The following is a 14718-nucleotide window of genomic DNA, read 5'->3' as shown; positions in this document are numbered from 1 at the left end:
AAATGCCATAATTAAAGAACACCACAGAGCCGGGCTTGGTGGCGCACACCTTTAATCCCAGCACTTGGGAGGCAGAGGTAGAAGGATCACTGTGAGTTCAAGGCCACCCTGAGACTACATAGTGAATTGCAGGTCAGCCTGAGCTAGAATGAGACCCTACCTCGAAAAAAATAAATAAATAAAGGTGTGCCACCACACCTGGCTATGGCACTGAAAATTTTCTAGTAACAATCTATGGATTCTGGGTGTGCCATTATATGAAATAGTAGGTTTCCACATGATTTATTTGTACTCTCTCAGATTTTGATTAGCTCTCCTCCCACCTTTCCTTTACTCAATCTTTCCCTGACCTCACTTAGGCTTAGGCCTTTCCATTAATCTGTTCTTCTACTACATATATACAATACCGTTGTATTAAGTCCCCTCCCCCTTCCTTTCTATTCCCTTTATATCCAGTTTTTAGCTTACTGGTCTCTGCTACTGTTTTATTCCAACTCACACAAAAGTCCAAAAATTTGTAACTAGGGTCAACATGTGAGAGAATTTGAGACGTATAGCTTTCTGGGCCTAGGTTACCTCAATAAGTGTAATTCTTTCCAGCTCCATCCCTTTCCCTGCAAATTTCATAATTTCATTCTATTCATCAGTTAAAGAACATCTAGGCTGGTTCCATTTCCCAGCTATTGTGAATAGAACGGCACTAAACATGGTGGAGCAAGTATCTCTAAGGTAGTGAGACAAGTCCTTAGAATATATGCCTAGGAGAGGTATAGCTGGGTTATATGGTAAATCTATTTTTAGCTGTCTCAGGAACCTCCACACTGATTTCCATAATGGCTGGAACAGATTGCATTCCCACCAACAGTGTAGAAGGGTTCCTCTTTCTCTACATTCTTGCCAGCATATAATTATTGTCATTTGTTTTCATGATGGTAACCATTCTGACAGGGGTGAGATGGAATCTCAATGTAGTTTTAATTTGCATTTCCCTGGTGGCTATTTTTATTTATTTTGAGATAGGGTCTTGCTGTAGTCCATGCTGACCTGTGTTTGCTTTGTAGTCTTAGGGTAGTCTGGAACTCAGGATGATCCTTCCAGGTTTGCCTCCCAAGTGCTGGGATTAAATGCATATGCCACCATACCCAACCAACCCCGTTGTGCTTTTAGGCATTTTTTTTTTGGTATTTAATTTTCAGTAGCCTGATGTGCTTAGCTTTGATGTGCTTAGATATCACTTAGTTTATCTCCTTTGGTGTCTGTTGTAGTCTGGGTTGCATTGCTGTTAGAAATCACCCAACAAAGAGCAGCTTCTGGGAAAAAGAGATTTATTTGGCTTATAGGCTCGAGGGGAAGCTTCACGATGGCAAGGGAAAACGATGGCATGAGCAGAAGGTGGACATCACCCCCTGGCCAACATAAGATGGACCACAGCAACAGGAGGTGTGCCAAACACTGGCATGGGGAAACTGGCTATAAAGCCCATAAGCCTGCCCCCAACAATACACTCCCTCCAGGAGGCATTGATTCCCAAATATCCATCAGCTGGGGAGCTAGCATTCACAACACCTAAGTTTATGGGGGACACCTGAATCAAAACACCACATTCCGCCCCTGGCCCCCATAAACTGATAATCATACATGATGTAAAATGCAATGCATTCATCTCATTTTAAAAGTCCCCATAGTTTTTATCAATTCCAATGATGTTCATACATCCCCATAGTCCAAGGTCTTTTAACTGAGCCATAATACCAAAAAATAACCTCAAAAAACCCAGAATGGCACAGAATAAATACTCACACTGCAATAGATGGCATTGGGCATAGCAAAGAAACATTCAACCAATACAAGATTTAAAACAACTAGGGAAAACATCAAACTCTGTAGCTTCAAGTCCAGCAACACTAGCCAGTGACAAGTCTTCAAGTCCGATAATTCTAACCAGCAACAAGTCTCTGGCATTCCAATTCCGCCCCTCCAGCTAGGCTACTCACAGTCCTGGGAAACTTCATCAGGGCCGGCAGCTCCTTGGCAGCCATCTCATGGTCCCGGCATCTCCACTGGGTCTCCACTGCAAACCACGGTTCATCCTCATGGCCCCATGGGATCTCTATGCAGGCAACCAGCAAACCTGCTTCACACTGCCCATGGCCATTTCCAAAACACAAGACCATGTTGCAAACTCAATGACCCTCTTTCGAGCATTTCTTATACTCCACGATACCAGGTAGGGTGCCAATTTGTTAATCCAGGGGGGAATAAAGCAGACTTTGAAGAACAGGACACTCCTTGAGCACTCAGGCCCTTTCAAAAGAGTCGACATTCTTTTTGTTGCCCCAGCACAGGTCAGCTAGCCCAGTCTCAAAGGTTGTAATCTCTCAGTTGCAGCTGAATGGGCAACAGTTCACCCAAAGATTTTCCTTTCTGTGCCATATCCTTCTGCACACACCAGTTCATTTCTACGCAAAGCAACCCTGCACAACTTCTCAGGACATGGGCATAAGAGCAAGCTTCTCACACAAACTGCTAGCCCAGTCCAGGCACAGCTCTTTCTCACCCTCATAAGCCAAACCTCACAGTCCATAGTTCTTACTGCATTCAGGTCTTGGAGCTCAGACCAGAATAGTCCTTTAAGCTGTACGTAAAGCACTGCAAGGCATCTCTTAGGCCAAGGTTTCAACTCCTTCCACATTCCTCTTGAAAATCAGCTCCAAAAGGCCGAAGCCACATAGTCAGGTGTCTAGCAGCAATCCCACTCCTCGGTACCACTTTACTGTTGTAGTCTGGGTTGCATTGCTGTTAGAAATCACCCAACAAAGAGCAGCTTCTGGGAAAAAGAGATTTATTTGGCTTACAGGCTCGAGGGGAAGCTTCACGATGGCAAGGGAAAACGATGGCATGAGCAGAAGGTGGACATCACCCCCTGGCCAACATAAGATGGACCACAGCAACAGGAGGTGTGCCAAACACTGGCATGGGGAAACTGGCTATAAAGCCCATAAGCCTGCCCCCAACAATACACTCCCTCCAGGAGGCATTGATTCCCAAATATCCATCAGCTGGGGAGCTAGCATTCACAACACCTAAGTTTATGGGGGACACCTGAATCAAACCACCACAGTGTCTGCTAAACTTTTTGTATATTTGGTAGAAAATATTTCAATGATAGAAAGCTTTTCTTTATTTTCCTTTATTTTCTTTATTTTATAAATTATATTATATTATATTATATTATATTATATTATATTATATTATATTATGTTATATTGGTTGATTTCCTATAATTGATACTTTCTTTTCCTTTATCCTTCAGTCAGGTTGAATGCCACTTTGGTAAATTTCAATTTGAAATGGGGTGTTATAGGTTCAAGAAAGTCTTTGATCCCCTGGGGGAAGGATTATTTTTAAATTATATTTATTGAGGGAAGTACAAAATCAAGAGAATGTAAGTAGATACACCCATGTGGTCTGGGCTGGGAGAAACATAAGAGAGGAAAGAAAAGAAACTACAAAGAGCTCCTGCCATGAGGAGAACAGGAGAGGGTAGAGAGCCCATGAGAGAGTAGGGCTCAGGGGGTTCTGCCCTCGTCTCATCCAGCTGGGTTGACATGACAGGAGACTCAATGGAAACTGAGGTTCATGAGTGATGAACAAGCTGCCGAGAGAGCTTGCTCTCCCCTGATAAATGTGCTTATAATTTTATGGTGGTGGGTCCTACTTTCCTACTCATGTGAGCCAGAGAGACAGCCAATTGGTCTGGGCTAGAGGCTATCTCAGGAAGAGGCTAGCTATGATGGCAAGATTTAAATCCTAGGAAAGAAAACCTTCCTCCCAGGAGGGTCCAGGTTGGTTGTGGAAAAAATCTAGGAAAGAGATAAGAAGTTAGATCATACTTTGATCTCTAGTATAGTGGAGACTGCAGGGATACTTTCAGGGGCCCCATCACCCTAACTGCCAAACAAAGCTACCTGATTCCCTCTTATTCCCTTCTCTCTTCAGAAGGCACTTTAACTGCTGTTGAGATAAGAGAATGGTGATGGGTCAGTCTTTTATCTGATTTCACCTGAATGGAGGGTGGGTCACAGAGTAATTGTAGTGAAGTCTCTCTCAAGAGGGAGGGCTAAGATACCCTGAAAGTGTATTGCTGGAGAACAGGAAGACAGACCTGGAAAATAATGTTGGGGAGAAAGAAAGCAAGGCTTTTTAAAGGGAAGTGGGCACAACAGCAAACTGGTTGCCTTTAGGCTTTCTGTTTTGTAGCCTTCTAGGCCTTGGAGAGCATTTGAGGGAACCTAGGTACATGGAGTTAAATTTTCTTAGGACCATCTTAGGTCTATTCCCAGAACTGTTCACCAGATGGCACAGTAGTGTCTGACATGGTATGAATCTGTTCCTGTATGGTTGTAAAACAGATAAGAGATGTTAGCAGAATTATCACCACATTTAACCTTGATAATAGCAGATATGCCATATTTTGTATAATAGCCTTTCTCATTATTTGAACCAGTATTTAGGAGGAAGATTTCCTCAGCTGTGACATTTCAAAGCCTTTGAGCTTTTTGTTTGTTTGTTTATTGAAGTAGGGTCTTGTTCTAGCTCAGGCTGACCTGGAATTCACTATGTTGTCTTCAGGGTGGCCTCAAACTCATGGCGATCTTCCTACCTCTGCTTCCCAAGTGCTGGCTGGGTTCAAAGGCATGTGCTACCACATCTGGCTTTTTTTTTTTTTTTAATGTCTTATAACATCTTTTAAACCCATAGATGGAGTGAAAACAGATTAAATGATCATGCCATTGAAAAACATTTTTAGTCTATTGGTGTTTTAAAACCAGTAAATTGGTTGGGTGCTATGAAGTTATTTTGTTTGGTTTTTGTTTTTCATTGACCTGTATCCAAGATATCCCAGAGTGTCGTCTTTTATTTTTTTATTTTTTTTGAGACAAGCCCAACTGGCCTTTTTATTTTTATTCTTTTTTAATGCAAGAGAGGGAGAGAAAGTGAGAATTGGTGCACTAGGGCCTCTGGCCTCCAGCTACTATAATAAAATTCCAGATGGGTACGCCAACTTGTGCACATGTGCAGCCTTGCGTGCTTGTGTCACCTTGTTTGTCTCGCTTATGTGGGACCTGGAGAGTCAAACCTGGGTTCTTAGGCTTTGCAGGCAAGTGCTCGAACAGCTAAGGCATTTCTCTAGCCTGGGAATATATTTTAAGAGTTAGTTTACTAATATGCAATGAACTTGAGCTACCAGAAATCAGACAGTTACTTAAACAATATCCTTCTTTTTTTTCTGAGGTAGGGTCTCACTCTAGCTCTCTAGCTCAGGCTGACCTGGAATTCACTATGTAGCCTCAGGGCAGTCTCGAACTCACGGAGATCCTCCTACCTCTGCCTCCCAAGTGTGCCACCATGCCCAGCTTCTGATCAAATAACTTGACTCAGTTACCCATTTAATTTCTCTTTTTGTGGGGGGTGGCGGGGAGGTTTCCAGGTACAGTCTTGCTCTGGCCCAGGCGGACCTGGAACTTGCTACGGGATTAAAGGCATGCACCACCATGCCTGGCTTCTTTCTTGTTTTACATTGGTTGGAAATTCTATCTGACAGGTGTCTGAGAGGAACTATATAAAGAGAACCAAAGTTACATGCTGTTTGTCACTCCCTTTTTCCTTGTCAGAGACAATTGGCCATTTTGTCTCTAGACAAGGTCTGAAGGAGAAATGGCTTAAATTTGTTTGGGGTCTGAGATAAGTGGTCTCCAACCGTTTTCTCAGCTTGCCATAAACTTAAATAGCATTAACAGTAAGCAAGAACAAGAGAAAATGACAGAGGAGAGAGCTAAGCATCCTGACATTCCTTGCCCTATTTTAAGATTGCTTATTTATTGAGGGGCGGGATTTTATATACTTGTAGTTCACAGGGTGATAGGGTTGTGTCTGTGTTTAACCTAATTAGACTTCCAGAGAATGTGAATTAGACTTGTGCTTATGACTTCGTTACCCACACAGGGCAGGACAGGACCTATGTCTAATTAAAGATAAATTTAGAGTAAATCTGCCTATATAAAACTTTTAGAACTTCTTTACGAGTCTGTAAACAGTTGAAAAACTCTTGTTTAGACATGGTGTTCATCTATGTTTAGCCTGAAAATTATCTTTTTGTTCCTTATAAAAGGAAATTCATTTTAGGCAAAATTTGGTCCCTAGATCTGTCTTATAACCTGCATATGCACACCTTCATCCTCCCTGGTTCCTTCAATCATCTCATCTCATAACCCATAAAACCTAATCTTTTTTTGACCAAGTCCCCTTGCTATTTTATTTATTTATTTTAATTTATTTATTTATTTATTTGAGAGCGACAGACACAGAGAGAAAGACAGGTAGAGGGAGAGAGAGAGTGGGCGTGCCAGGGCTTCCAGCCTCTGCAAATGAACTCCAGACGCGTGCGCCCCCTTGTACATCTGGCTAACGTGGGACCTGGGGAACCGAGCCTCGAACCGGGGTCCTTAGGCCTCACAGGCAAGCGCTTAACCGCTAAGCCATCTCTCCAGCCCTATTTTATTTATTTTTAATTAATTTATTTGAGAGAGACAGATAGAAGGAGGGAGAGAGAGAAAAATGGATGTACCAGGGCCTTGAGCCACTGCAAACAAACTCCTGATGCATGTGTCACCTTGTGCATCTGGCTTGCATGGGTACTGAGGAATTGAACTTGGGTCCTTAGGCTTTGCAGTCAAATGCCTTAACCACTAAGCAATCTCTCCAACTCCCCATCTTTCCTATAAAAGAGAAATTCCACCTAATTGACTTACTTCATTACCAATTGACAGAAGCAAGCTAGTTGGTGTCAAAGAGTTAATTATCTTGTTATTGGAAACTGCACAGAGACATCCTTAGCAGAGAAACTTAGGATTTTTTAAATTAATTTATGTCACCAAAAATCTCTATACTTTAGAAAAATGATAACCAGACTTGTTTTACAATAACCATATATACCTATAGATTTTATGTTGCTCATTGATTTGAGACATCTGTTAATAAATTTCATGGCATATATTTTTAAAAGCCTATGAATACAAGCAAAACATGACAACTGTAGAAGCCTAGCCACCCCCCCCCCCCACTTGCTGAGCACACAGTACAAGCTCACCCACATCTTGGGGTTCCACTTGACATGCCATTGGAATCTATTAGGTTAGATCCCACCTCCAGCTGCTCCTTAGCTATAGTCAAACTCTTGCAGAAGTGGCTCAGATTGAGTGCCATTACCACTTTCTTTAAAGTTTCACTCTGTAGTCCTAGGCTGGACACTATGATCTCCTACCTCAGCTTTCCTAGTGCTGGGATTAAAGGTGTGCGCCACTATGTCTATCAAATAAAAATATTTAAAGCTCAGCCAGGCATGATGGTGCACACTTTTAATCCCAGGACTTGGGTGGCTGATGTAGGAGGATGGCTGTGAGCTTGGGGCCAGCCTGAGGTTACATAGTGAATTTCAGGTCAGCTTGGGCTAGAATGAGACCCTACCTCAAAATACTCCCCCACCAAAAAAAGTGGAAGATTACAGGACACCATCCCTTCTGCCATAACAATGAGAAAACACCAAGTAAATTATCTTTCTTTTTTTATTTTTATTTATTTATTTAGGAGCAACAGACAGAGAGAAAGGCAGATAGAGAGAATGGGCGTGTCAGGGCCTCCAGCCACTGCAAACGAACTCCAGACGCATGCGCCCCTTTGTGCATCTGGCTAACTTGGGTCCTGGGGAATTGAGCTGTGAACCACGGTCCTTCAGCTTCACAAGCAAGCGCATAACCGCTAAGCTATCTCTCCAGCCCTAAATTATCTTTCTTTAAAGCTACTGGGCTTTAACTTTAATTTTTTTTTTTTTTAATGAGAGAGAAAGCAAGAGTGAGAGCAAGAAAGGAGAGAGAGAATTGGTACCCTACATAAGTGCCTATAAAACACTTTATTTAAAAATTATTATTAACAGCTTCAGTAATTATAGACAATAAAGTATGATAAATCCCCTCCCACACTTTCCGCTTCACAACTTCACTGTCCATATCGTCTCCCCCTCTCAAGCAGTCTCCCATTTATTTTGATGTTATCGTCTTTTCCTTCTATTATACTGGTCTTGTGTAGGTAGTGCATTTTTTTTTTCAAATTTTTATTAACAACTTCCATGATTATAAAAAATATACCATGGTAATTCCCTCCCTTCCCCTACTTTCCCCTTTGAAACTCCATTCTCCATCATATCCCCTCCCCATCTCAATCAGTCTCTCTTTTAATTTGATGTCGTGATCTTTTCCTCCTCTTATGATGTCTTGTGTAGGTAGTGACAGGCACTGTGAGGTTGTGGATATCCAGGCCATTTTGTGTCTGGGGGGAGCACATTGTAAGGAGTCTTACCCTTCCTTTCTGCCACCTCTTCTGCATTAGACCCTGAGCGTTGGAAGGTGTGATAGAGATATTACAGTACTGAGCACTGCGGTCACTTCTTTCCAGCACCATGATACTTTTTGAGTCATCCCAAGGTCACTGCCATCTGAAAAGAGTGCAATTTTTAAGTGAAAGACTTTTTAAAAATATATATTTAATTTATTTATTTGAGAGAGAGAGAGAGGGAGGGAGGGAGAGAGAGGGAGAGAGGGGGCACGCTAGGGTCTCCAGCCACTGCAAACGAACTCCAGAAGTGTGTGCCCCCTTGCGCATGTGGGTCCTGGAGAGTCAAACTGGGATCCTTTGGCTTTGCAAGCAAACGCCTTAACTGCTAAGCCATCTCTCCAGCCCTAAGTGGTAGACTTTTAAATGTAAAGAATTTGCTTAGACTATATAGTGAATTTCAGGTCAGCCTGGGCTAGAGTAAGACCCTACCTCACAAAGAAAAAGAGAGATTTTGCCTGTGGGTGCTGGAGAGGCAGCTTAGTGGTTAAGACCCTTGCCAGCAAAGCCAAAGGACACAGATTAGATTCCCAGTACCCAAGTCAAACCAGATACCCAAGGTGGTGCGTGTGTCTGGAGTTTGTTTTCAGTGGCTAGAGGCTCTGGTGTGCTTGTTCTCTCTGTACATGCCTACCCCCCTCTCAATTCACTAACATTTTGTTAGTGAATGTGTTGTGGAGATGTATGTGTATGTGTATATTTTTTTCTTCTCAAAGTTATTTACCTTCCTTCTTTTGGTATTGCTACCACCCTGACTTGTATAGGTACATGGAAGGAAAAAATTACAGGTACAGAGATTAAGAATTTGGGAATTTCTATATTTGATAATTATAATTCTACTTGTATCACTTTATGTGGGATCTTAGATAATTAACCTAATATGGTAGTCCTACCATGTCTTTAATATATTCTGGATTTTTTTGTTTGTTTGTTTGTTTGTTTGTTTTGAGGTAGGGTCTCATTCTAGCCCAAGTTGACCTGGAATTTACTCTGTAGTCTCAGGGTGGTCTCAAATTCAGGCAATCCTCCTACCTCTGCCTCCCCAGTGCTAGGTATTAAAGGCATGCACCACCACACCTGGCTTTTTATTTCATTTTTATTGAGGTAGGGTCTCACTCTAGCCCAGGCTATAACTCCAGGCTGGTCTCAAACACAGGAATCCTCCTACCTCTGCCTCCTAAGTACCTGGACTAAAGGCATGCAGTACCATGTCTGGCTCCTTTTTAAGTTTTTTTGAGGTAGTCTTGCTGAAGCCCAGGCTGACCTGGAATTCACTATGTAGTATCAGGGTGGCCTCGAACTCATGGCAATCCTCCTCCCTCTGCCTCCCAAATTCTGGGATTAAAGGTGTACGCTGCCACACCTGGCCCTATGGCTCAAATTTTAAAATATGTTTTATGTTTGTTTATTTAATATGAGAATGAGTGAGAGAATGGGTGTGCCAAAGCCTCCGGTCACCGCAGATGAACTCCAAATGCATGTGCCACCATGGGTCTTGGAGAAACGAACCTGGGTTTTAGGGTTCGCAGGCAAGCAGGTATCTTAACAACAAAGGCATCTCTCCAGACTAGTATAAGAATTTTTTTCTAAATATTTTATTCTTTCTTATTTATTTGAGAGACAGGGAAAGAGGTAGAGAGAGAGAGAGAGAGAGAATAGGTGCACCAGGGCCTGCAAATGAACTCCAGATGCATGTGCCACCTTGTGCATCTGGCTTTACTTGGGTTCTCTCCAGCCTGTTTATAAAACATATTTTATTTGTATTTATTTGAGAGAGAGAGAAAGAGAATGGGCCCACCAGGGTCTCCCTCCACTGCAAATGAACTCAAGACACATGTGCCATCTTGTGCATCTGGCTTATGTGGGTCCCGGGGAATTGAACCTGGGTTCTTTGGCTTTGCAGGGAAATGTCTTTACTGCTAAGTCATCTATTTCTATAGTCCTTTGTGTCTTCTTATGGATACATATATATTTGTTAATCCTCTGCTCTGTCTTTCTAGTCTTATTACCAACAGTTTTGAAGATGACTCCCATATCGCCTCACCTTTAGACTCGAATGGAAACTTCAATGTTGTCATTAAAGAGGAACCTTTAGATGATTATGACTATGAATTTGGTGAGTGCCCAGAAGGGGTTGCTGTGAAACAGGAAGAGACAGATGAAGAAACAGATGTATATTCAAACAGTGATGATGATCCTATATTAGAGAAACAACTAAAGAGGCACAATAAAGGTGATAGCCTGGAAACTGACCATGTATCTTCTAAATGGCTACCAAGTAGCCCATCAGGTGTTGCTAAAGCTAAAATGTTCAGATTAGAGTCTGGAAAGATGCCAGTTGTTTACTTGGAGCCCTGTGCTGTCACCAAAAGTACAGTGAAAGTTTCTGAACTGCCGGATAACATGCTTTCTACATCTCGAAAGGATAAATCTTCTATCTTTTCAGAATTAGAATATTTGCCTACATACATTGAAAATTCCAGTGGGACTGGCTTCTGCTTAGGCAAAGATTCAGAAAATGGTCTTAGAAAACACTCCTCAGATCTCAGAATGATACAGAATTATTCCTTAGTTAAAGAGTCTCATTGGAAATACCCTGTTATATTTGATAGCATTAACTCAGAAAGAGTACATGACAGTTCAAAGGGTTCAGTTGGAGACTCATTTTCAGAAAAAGAGGACTTGGGCAGAAAGCGAACATCAATGTTTAATAAGTTTGCAGCCGCCCCAAAGGCTGTGGATACCAGTCAGAACACTTCTCCAAATGCTGGAAAAAGAGGGCGGCCTCGAAAGTTGAAATTCTCTAAGGCAGTACGAGCAGCCAAAAACACAGGAAAGGCTTTAACTGCTACAAAGAATACTCCTATAGGCCCTGGGAGTGTCTTTCCTGATGTGAAGCCTGATCTGGAAGATGTGGATGGTGTTCTTTTTGTTTCCTTTGAGTCGAAGGTAAGATTGTAATTTTTAGCATTCTTTCTAAGGTCAGTTAATTCTGTTTTTGGTTTTTCAAGGAAGGGTCTCACTCTAGACCAGGCTGACATGGAATTCACTATGTAATCTCAGGCTGGCCTTGAACTCAAGCAATCTTCTCTGACTCCTAAGTGTTGGAACTAAAGACATGTGCCACCATGCCTGGTAGAGGGAGGTCAGCCATTCTTAAATTGTATGTTGCCTTAATATCTACTTTTGTTTATGAATCTATTGTGATTTTGTTGAGGGAAAGGGAACAAGTATCTCCATAATGTCTGGTTTAGGTAACAGGAATTACTTAAGATATTTTGTTGAAAATAGACTTTAAAAGTTATGTCTACTTAGGGCTGGAGAGATGGCTTAGCAGTTAAGGCACTTGCCTGCTAAGCCTAAGGAACCAAGTTCAATTCTCCAGGTCCCACATAAGCCAAATGCACGAAGTGGTGCATGTGTCTGGAGTCGTCTGCAGTGGCTAGAAGCCCTGGCGTGCCCGTTCTTTCTCTCTCTGACTGTAGCAAATAAATAAATAAATAAAATCTTTAAAAAAGTTATAATAGTATGTCACAGTAGGCAGTAGTAGTCATGGTTTTTTTGTTAGTAACTTGTTAAAGAATATATGAAGATAGTGGTGAATGTAGAGAGTTCACATCTGCTTCAGGTCGTGTGGCCGTGTCTTTATGACGACGAACTTTTTTGATAGGGAATAAAGTGTCTAATGTCATTGGTGTTCATGTGCCCCTATCCCTTTAGTGTTGGGCGCCCAAACCTTCCATTCCTTTTAAGTTTGGGGAGTAGAGGCTGTATTTTAGCAGCAATTGTTAACCATCCGATGGGGTCTACATGAGTGGTGACTGGATTGGCTGTTTCAATGGTAAGTCACTGGCTTGACCCAGCCACAGTGTTCCTGTAGAAATGGCCTCAGTTTCCATTTTTAACCCCCTCCAGGGTTGTTTCTTGCCTGATAGAAAGGGGTCTGGAAACTCCTGGTCGAAGGTCATTATGCCCTCACCGGGCCTGGCTGTACAGATGGGCCTCTCTCTGTGCAGTAGAGGTGAGGCTGTTACTGTTGTATGCAAATCCTTGCCTTGTGCAGATCCAGCCTTAACGGGTTTTTTTTGACATCCTAGTAAGAGCAGACCCTACACAGAGTAGATATCAGAGTTACTACTCTGAGGAGATATAATGAGGATAGTTTTACCAAAGATAATGAAATATCATCTCTGAATTGTACCATTGATTTGAGTACACCTTAGAAAACTGAATGTAACAAAAACCCACGACATTTTTGGAAATTTTATACGCTGTAGCATTTTTTGTGTGAATTTTTATACTAGAACTGTTTTATGAATTATATTAAATATTATAAAAACAAAAAAAGTTATGTCTGCTCAGATCTCACAGTTCATGATAATAGTGTTACCTGATTTTTTTTTTAAACACTGGACCTTATCAGAATTTTCATGTCTTGTGTAGACTTTAAGAAAGCATAAACTGGGCTGGAGAGATGGCTTAGTGGTTAGGCACTGGCCTGTGAAGCCTAAGGACCCTGGTTCAAGGCTCGATTCCCCAGGACCCATGTTAGCCAGATGCACAAGGGGGTGCACGCATCTGGAGTTCATTTGCAGTGGCTGGAAGCCCTGGCGTGCCCATTTTCTGTCTCTATCTGTCTCTTTCTCTGTCACTCTTAAATGAATAAACAAAAAATTAAAAAAAAAAAAAAAGAAAGCATAAACTGGGCTGGAGAGATAGCTTAGCAGTTAAGGTGCTTGCCTGCTAAGCCTAAGGATCCAGGTTCGGTTCTCCAGGTCCCACATAAGCCAAACCACATGGTAGCACATACATCTGCAGTTTGTTGGCAGTGGCTAGAGGCCCTGGTGTGCCCATTCTCTCTCTCTCTCCCTCTCTCTGTCTCTAATAAATAAATAAAAATAAAATCTTAAATAAAAAAGAAAGCATAAATTTACATAAACAGTTCACTGACAGGGTTGGGAAAATGGTTTAGTGGTTAAGTTTTAAAAGAGATGTGAACCGTATTTTATTCTCTATAGGAAGCTCTAGACATTCATGCAGTTGATGGGACAGCAGAAGAGCCCTCTACTCTTCAGGCATCTCCCACAAATGACCCAGGTACTATATGATAGTATAAAATGAGATGTATTTATTATTTGGGATCTAGTAATACGGAATATTTATTCTTCTGTAGAATGTACACTGTTGTATTACTGTTTTGTGAGTAGGATGCAGAGCAAGAATTTCCCAGATGGAAAAGGAATTAATAGAAGATTTGAAGTCTTTGCGGCATAAGCAGGTGATACATCCTGGTCTTCAAGAAGGTAATATTCTTCCCCCTTCCCCCAAGGTAGGGTCTCACTGGTCCAGGCTGATTTGTAATTAACTCTCAGAGTGGCCTTGAATTCATGAGATCCTCCTACCTCTGCCTCCCAAGTGCTAGGATTAAAGGTGTGCATCATCATGCCTGGTCAAGAAGGTACTATTGTTAAAGCATTGAAACCTTGTTGCCTTTTATTTATATATTTATTTATTTATTTTGAGGTAGCGTCTCACTCTAGCTCATGCCAACCTGGAATTCACTCTGTATTTTCAGGGTTGCCTTGAACTCATGTCAGTCCTCCTACTCCTGCCTCCCAAGTGCTGGGATTAAAGGCGTGCACCACCATGCCCAGCTCCTTGTTGCCTTTTTAAGAAATTACTTATTTGCAAGGAGGGGAGAGAGAGAAGAAAGAGAGAGGGAGGGAGGGAGGAAAGGAGGGAGGGAGCAAGCAAGGGAGAGAGAGAGAATGGGCATGCCAGGGCCTCCTGCCATGCAAATAAACTCAAGATGCTTTGCCACTTTGTGCACCTGTATTTATGTGGGTACTGGGGAATTGAACCTGAGTCATCAGCTTTTGCAACAAGTACCTCTAATCACAGAGTCGTCTTTCCAGCCCTGCTTTTGCTTTTTGTTTCTCCTTTGTTCTTTTTCTTTTCTACTTTGCTTTTTGTTCATTTGTTTTTCTTTGTCGCCTCTATTCTTGATTTAATTTCTTTCAGTACTTCTCATTTTGCATTTTTCTCTTCTCTGCTTCTAATGTTCTCTTCCATTTACAAAGAGCTAGATCTTTACTCTGAATAGCTAATAGGTGGGAAAATGTACCCATAAATAAAAAAAGTATTGTTTGTCTGCCTGTCTTTTCTTTCTTTCTTTCTCTTACTTTCTTTGTTTCCTTCCTTCCTTCCTTCCTTCCTTCCTTCCTTCCTTCCTTCCTTCCTTCCTTCCTTCCTTCCTCTCCCTCTTTCTTT

At 41.8% G+C, this 14718-nt stretch overlaps 1 protein-coding gene across 14 annotated transcripts in view; it reads left to right on the top strand.

Moving 5' to 3' along the window:
* Mga (MAX dimerization protein MGA) overlaps positions 1–14718 on the top strand; it is a 137810-nt gene that overhangs the window by 57170 nt on the left and 65922 nt on the right. For all 14 annotated transcript variants that reach the window (XM_045157278.1, XM_045157280.1, XM_045157279.1 and 11 more), the window contains 3 exons: positions 10449–11397; positions 13467–13545; positions 13656–13751. In XM_045157278.1, coding sequence (XP_045013213.1) covers positions 10449–11397; positions 13467–13545; positions 13656–13751 — 1124 coding nt within the window. The remainder of the gene's footprint in view (positions 1–10448; positions 11398–13466; positions 13546–13655; positions 13752–14718) is intronic.

The sequence above is a fragment of the Jaculus jaculus genome, chromosome 8, assembly GCF_020740685.1.
Source record: "Jaculus jaculus isolate mJacJac1 chromosome 8, mJacJac1.mat.Y.cur, whole genome shotgun sequence".
In the NCBI taxonomy this organism is placed as follows: Eukaryota; Metazoa; Chordata; class Mammalia; order Rodentia; family Dipodidae; genus Jaculus; species Jaculus jaculus.
This window is presented reverse-complemented; position numbering and strand designations above follow the sequence as displayed.